The sequence below is a fragment of the Pisolithus orientalis genome (genome assembly GCF_024613125.1).
Source record: "Pisolithus orientalis strain OTSU chromosome Unknown F5J12scaffold_69, whole genome shotgun sequence".
NCBI lineage: Eukaryota > Fungi > Basidiomycota > Agaricomycetes > Boletales > Pisolithaceae > Pisolithus > Pisolithus orientalis.
In genome coordinates this window covers 49,296-56,215 of record NW_026260850.1, presented here as the reverse complement: position 1 = coordinate 56,215, position 6,920 = coordinate 49,296, and the positions used below count along the sequence as shown (strand labels likewise).

Genomic DNA, 6,920 nt, shown 5'->3' with positions numbered 1-6,920 from the left:
CATACCTTGGATCCTACATTAGCACAATGAGAATATTGCTTTGCATTTGCATCTCACACAGTCTGCTCATTTTGAAGGGTTCTGTCTATCAGGATCCATCAAATGCCATGTTAGCAGGTCAAGACAGTCCATATCAACCTTGCATATTGCACAGGCCACTCATTTGGAAGGGTTCCATCTAGCATAGCCTGCTCATTCACCAGGTGTCTGTCTATTCAGATTCATCAGCAGCTGTATTAGCAGACTGAGACCATCCTGCTATCTCATTTTTTAAGTTTCAAGTAAACTATTCTATGTCAAAAAGCCATGCATTCACTAAGCTTCCACCTATTGGGATACATTAGCAGTTGTTTTAGTAGAATGAGATTATCCTTTGCAATTCTGTTGGCTGTCTAGCCATTATTGTCTTTTTCTCACTCTCAAATAAAGGTTGAATATACAATGTGGCACAAGTGGTCAATTAAAACGGAAATACAAAATGACATTGTATGTACTGTGGAGGAGTAAAATGATAGACAGCCTTGTTCACCCTGCTGTCCTATCCACCCTTCTCTCATCTGCCAGAGGCCCTAAGAGATTGATGAGATCATCACCCAATGCTTGTCCATATACCTGAATACACAGAGCCTCTAGCTTGCGAGCCATCCTGTCCAGCATCTGCATGGTTTTGTCCTGTTGTATTTGGAAATCATACATTCAATCCTCATAGTATTGGTGGTGGGCCTCAGCATCACAGAGTTGACATTCCAAATCTTTGATTCACTCTTCAATTGTGTTGGACATTTGTGACACCTCAGTGATTGGGGCACAGATGGGTGACAGTGCACTGGGAGTTGCAGTGGTTGCAAGTTGGATGGGTGCTGCTGTTGTCGATGGGCAGGTGTCTGCTTTGAATACAAGGGTTAACTGTGATAATTCGCATAAATGTAGATTGATTAAATGTACCTGCTGCTGTAGATCCCTCTACCTCCTGCGCAATGGATGGGAAAGCCTCAATGATCAAATCTGCTCATACAGTGGCTGGGATTGGGCAGGAATCCCTGTATTTGAATGCAGGAATACAAATCTCTAAATAAAATTTGAGTCAGCATAAATACATGAAATTGTGAACATACTGAGCGAAGATCCCTTGGGGATTGTCTCTCCCTGGTTGGAGGGCCAAACCCCAGTGTTGATGGCTTTGGAAGCCATCAAAACATGTTGCTTTGGGGGACATTCCTTTGGACTTTGGGATTCTTGGGCCTCCATCATTGGGGACAGACTTTGGGCTCACTTTTTTCCCCTGGCTCATGATGGATTCCATTGAGTCAGAGCAGCAATCCTGCCTTTGGCATGGCTACATTCAATTTTGTGACCATCGCACAGGAAGCAGGACTTCCCAGGGTTCTTGTAGCATCAGACCTTGCATCTGCAGCAACAAGTCACAGGAATGGGGGTTGGGGGAAGGTGTCCTTCTGGCAGCTATGGCAGTGCAACCATATAGTCTGTCCAACAGTGGATGAGGCTTGCATTTTGATTGGCCTTGAGTGGGAATGTCTTTGTCATTGTCAGTTTCCACTGTTGCCTTCCTAGAGCAGGATTGATGTCTGGATCAATGGGATGTCATTTTCACAGCAGCTTTGCACTTCTGCCTGCCTCACACTTGTTCTTCCTCATTGTCCTCCTTCTCTGGCACCTCATCTTCACCCTCATCATCCACCTCCATCCTGTGTGAGCTATCTGCTATCATTTGCTCCACCTCTGCCTTGGTTGCTTTCCATTTTCCTTTGTTGCTCATAGGCATTTCAGTCTCTTGAGTGGGTGGTGTTGGTGTTGGCACAATGTGGGGCATAGGGAGGCCCAACTGGTGGTAGTCATATTGACACTTGACAATGTTGAGCCACTTGTGGTTGGCAATGTCAGTTTTGGAAGGGGATAGCATGGTCTTCCACTCAGGCCATGGGTGCTCGATCAAGCTGAGGTCTTCATGCCACTTTAAGCATGTGTCGATGCTGATGAGGGTCATTGGAATCTCATCCATCCTAGCAATGAGGTCGCATACAGCATCCTGAATGCATCAGTTAGTGAAAAAAATGTGAAAATGCTATGACACACTAGTTCATCATTTATCACCTTGATGGCACCTCTCCACTTCACAATCTTGTCTGCCTTTCCCAGCTTGCTGCTTTCCATGATATCCTTGAAGTAAATTTGAAGGATGTGGTTGGCCACAGCATTGAGCTCAGGTGATTTTTTGAAGAGCTTGCAAGACAACAACAACAACATGTTTCTGATGATGAGACGATGGAGTAGTTTGATGGTGAGAGTGGTGATGGTGATTGGAGAGTGGAAGAGTCAGAGGTTAAAGACAGATGATGAGATATGCAGATGTTGCATTTTTTATCCTGCCTATGAATGATTCCCACAGCATGATGGCAATACCAGTACAAGTCAATAATCCTGAATGCATATATGAAGCAGAAGCTCAGATAAAAATATGATGCATTGTTCTGGAATAGCATTGCTGTTTGTTGTGCATGTTTCCCATCTGCTCCAATGGTGGAGCCTGGCTCGCAGCTACATAGACCAGTGCCTGAGATTCCAACTAAATAGGCATATTGTCCCATGTGAAACACAATTTATAGTGGGAAATTCAGATACTCTATAGTGCAAGAGGTTCCACTTTCTTCATTTCTTGTCTTCCTGGGCCCATCTTATATTGTGAAAGGGGGATAACCCAATTATGGATAGGCCCATCCATTTGTGGTGAGCTTCTATGATATGATGGATTGACCTGTCTTATGCAGTGCCAAGGGTTTGTAATCCTGTGATGGATGGATCAGCCCATCTTATGTTGTAACACTGGTTTTTGTTTTCCCTTATCTGCTGCCTGAGAATACCATGGATGGGCCCATCCTTATGTAGATCCCTTTGATCTCCCTTTCTACTGCCTGAGAATGCCTTACAAAGACTGTCGTTATGTAGATAGCTTGGATATCCCTTTCTGCTGCCTAAGAATACCATACACAGACTTGTCCTTATGTTGCAACAGGGGTGCATCTTGCTAGATGGGCCCATCCATTTGTTGTGATGATATACATGATACTACTGAATGGCCTGTCCTTATGTTGTGATGCTATTAGATGATATTACTGATGAGCCCATCCCTATGTTGTGACAATAGAAACAATACTACTGAAGGGCCTGTCCTTATGTTGTGACACTATTAAACAGCATTACTGATGGGCCCATCTTTATGTTTTGACAGGGTACATCTTACTGGGGCTGGGCCTGCCCATATGTTGTGACAATATAAACAATACTACTGAAGGGCCCATCCATATGTTGTGATGCTATACATGAGATTACTGACAGGCCCATCTTTATGTTGTGACAATATCAATAATATTACTGAAGGGCCCATCCATATGTTGGGACTCTATTAAATGATATTAGTGATGGGCCCATCTTTATGTTTCGACAGGGTACATCTTGCTGGGGCTGGGCCTGCCCATATGTTGTGATGCTATGCATGAGATTACTGATGGGCCCGTCTCTGTGTTGTGACAATATAAATAATATTACTGAAGGGCCTGTCCATATGTTGTGACTCTATTAAATGATATTAGTGATGGGCCTGTCTTTATGTTTTGACAGGGTACATCTTACTGGGGCCAGGCCTGCCCATATGTTGTGACAATATAAATAATACTACTGAAGGGCCCATCCATATGTTGCAACTCTATTAAATGATATTAGTGACAGGCCCCTCTTTATGTTTCAACAGGGTACATCTTACTGGGGCCAGGCCTGCCCATATGTTGCAACAATATAAATAATACTACTGAAGGGCCCACCCATATGTTGTGATGCTATACATGAGATTACTGCCAGGCCCATCTTTATGTCTCATCAGAGGTACATCTTACTGTGGACAGGCCTGTCCATATGTTGCATAATACTACTGACAGGCCTGACCTTATGTTGTGACTCTATTAAATGATACTAGTGATGGGCCTGTCTTTATGTTTCAACAGCAGTACATCTTCCTGTTGACAGGCCTGTCTATATGTTGTGACACTATGAAATGACATTACTGACAGGCCCATCTTTATGTTGCAACAGGGGTATGGCTTATTATGAATGGGCCTGTCTAGATGTTGCAACACCATAAATGATATTACTCCTGGGCCTGTCCATATGTTGCCAACTTTGTATTCTAATCATAGACAGGCCCATCCTTATGTTGTGACCCTCTCCATGTTATGATAGGCAGGCCTGCCTTGATGTTGCAACAGGGGGGTAACCTACCAGGATGGGCCTGTCCATGTCTTACAGCAATTCAGTATGCTTAATTGGTCATGGGCCCATCTAAATGTTTCAACATCCTTACCCACCATGGGCCCTCCCATATGTTGTGGTAATGCCCTTACAGGCCCATACATATGTTGCTCTCACTTTAGTCCCTTGGGCCTGTCCATGTGTGCTGGCAAATCTATTTAGGTGGGCCCATCTCGGGGTCTATATGAGCATTGGTTTTTTGGTGCACAGGCTGCCCATGTGTTGTGACTAAATGTGACTACACTATGTGTTCTTCCAGTGTCCCTACCTGTGCACCCAACAGGCATTCCTCTGTAAAAGAGCATTTTTGTAGATTTTACTACATGTCTGCTCTTTATCTACAGTGTTGTTGGTGTCCACATTGAATATATTCATATATATTTGTATCTCGTTTTTCTGCAATTTTGGTGATTGGTGGACTTGCTTGTGTTGCATGGTTGAAATAACCTGGGAATTGTCTACATAACTCCGCATCACAGCAGTTTGTATCAATCAACCCCTGCTATTCTGGACAGCGACAATCTGATATACCCATTCTTTTTGCTGCTCCTGATTTTTGTCCGAAACCTACATTATCCATCTTCGCCAGTGACGGAGGCTCTTCCTTCTTAGCTGCTTCCTCGCTGTCGTGGTCTTCTACACAGCCGGCGCATGCAAAAAATATCTGAAATTTGATTTTACCTTGGCGTACTGTACCGCGTCTCGGGCCACAACCAAGATGGGGAAGAAATGTGTGTCAGATACAGTGCCGTTCATCCTTTCCCTCCATGTTCCTAAAAACGGCTTGCCCCGACTCAATAGTGGATGTGCTGTCCACGCGCACAGGCCCCGACACCAATATCAGCCGATATATATCCTCTTTTAGAACGATCTGGTCCCGGCCTTCAAAGTAGAGACAACCATATCTGCCGTATCGGTCTGGGTCGGAGGACGAAATTGATGCTGCGATAAGCTCTTGTTGCCCTTTTCCTTCAGTCTTCTCCTCGATCCACTCATATTTGCATTGAAGCTGACCATCCACCATCAGATACCATGAGTGATAAACCACTGCGTGATCGTTTCCAGCATGTCAAATGTCGAGTTCTCGTCATCGGTAGGGCGAATGCAGGGAAGACGTCCATCTTACAAAGAGTCTGCGAAACGACGGAGAGCCCGAAGATATACAGGGTTAGCGGAGATTTCCGTAAAGAGGTAGCGTAGCGTCTTGCCTAGTTTTGAATGCTCCTGACCTTATTATTTGGTTAGATTCACCTCAACCCTACTATTCAAGTAATTCAACCATCTATAGGTGATAGGCATTTTCTAACTGCGCCTCGATTAGCGTGGCAATCACGATATCGAGGACGAGCTTATATTCACCAATCACGAGGGTTATGTTTTCCATGACTCTTGTGGTTTTGAGGCTGGCAACGAAGATGAGCTACGAACAGTCCAGGATTTTGTGCACAGAAAGGTGACTAAGCGCCGGTTGCGCAACAGGCTACATGCCATCTGGTGTGTTACACATTGCTAACTCATGGGATTGGCGAGCTCACGAGCCACTTCTAGGTATTTCATTCCAATGGAAAGTGCTCGTCCAGGCTTGGACATGAAATTCTTTGACGCTGTTTGTTCAGATAAAAATGGTATGTCTGAATTGTGGGGTCACTCAAGTTGAATCTGATACATACATATGTGATACACAGTGCCTGTGATTGCAGTTTTCACCAAGTATGACCAGTTCAAACTAGATGTTGCGCTGGATTTGGAAGACAGATCTGAAGGAAATGCTACTCCAACCTTGGAGGATATCAATGAAGAGGCAGAGAAGATTTTTCTGGATCAATACTGGAGTGTAATAAAGGGGAGTTCACCAAAATATGTCAGGTTGGAAAGTAAGATTCATCTATGTTTACATTAAATTTGATTGATTGATAAGGGTCAGATATGCACAAGCCTGGTGCAAGCTGCAGTGCCTTGATCATAGAGACAGCAAATGCATTGCATGATGATGTGCTAAGACATGTGCTAATTGCAGTGCAAAGGGAAGGTCAAAAGATGAGTGTGGAAATGGCAGTGGAGAGGTAAGCATCAGGTCATCCAGTAAAAAATTACTTCACATATTGCAGTGTAAATCTTGAGAGTGATGGAAGAAGCATTCTTAGGACATGTATTGGGTGCTTTCCACACCTATGGGTATGTACACAAAGCTTGTGCTACATGGCTGATGCCTCATGGTTTCCCTGCCATTGATGTTCTTCAGCTTGTAAGTGATCTTGTGGATCACAATGTACTGGAGTCTCATGGTTGCTCTACCACTGCTGTTCTTCAGGATGTAAGTGATCTCATGTGATGATAGTGTACTGAAAGTTCATGGTTTCCCTGCCATTCCTGCTCTTCAGCTTGTAAGTGATCTCATGTAATCAGAATGTGTTGGAGTCTCATGGTCACTTTGCAACTGTGGCTCTTCAGGATGTAAGTGATGTCATATGATCAGTGTACTGAAGTCTCATGGTTTTCCTGTCATTCCTGCTCTTCAGCATGTAAGTGATGTCACATGATGACAGTGTATTGCAGTCTCATGGTTGCCTCATAATTGCTGCTCCTCAGGTTGTGTGTGA

General features: G+C 44.1%; 1 protein-coding gene across 1 annotated transcript; it reads left to right on the top strand.

Moving 5' to 3' along the window:
* Positions 1-5,074: 5,074 nt before the first annotated feature.
* Positions 5,075-6,705, top strand: F5J12DRAFT_510950 (uncharacterized protein). The gene is made up of 8 exons (XM_051739782.1): positions 5,075-5,511; positions 5,566-5,589; positions 5,642-5,814; positions 5,869-5,945; positions 6,006-6,194; positions 6,245-6,383; positions 6,429-6,565; positions 6,632-6,705. Exons 1-7 carry the CDS (start codon positions 5,353-5,355, stop codon positions 6,550-6,552), a joined length of 885 nt encoding a protein of 294 aa, XP_051594858.1. The 5' UTR covers positions 5,075-5,352; the 3' UTR covers positions 6,553-6,565; positions 6,632-6,705.
* Positions 6,706-6,920: the final 215 nt, after the last annotated feature.

What these genes read in the sequence shown, in the direction of transcription:
- F5J12DRAFT_510950 (XM_051739782.1), top strand. Translation starts at nt 5,353, where the DNA reads ATGAGTGATAAACCACTGCGTGATCGTTTCCAGCATGTCAAATGTCGA. An exon ending in AAAATATGTCAGGTTGGAAA is followed by an intron (nt 6,195 to 6,244) that starts GTAAGATTCATC and finishes GATAAGGGTCAG; the next exon opens with ATATGCACAAGCCTGGTGCA. An exon ending in GTGGAAATGGCAGTGGAGAG is followed by an intron (nt 6,384 to 6,428) that starts GTAAGCATCAGG and finishes CACATATTGCAG; the next exon opens with TGTAAATCTTGAGAGTGATG.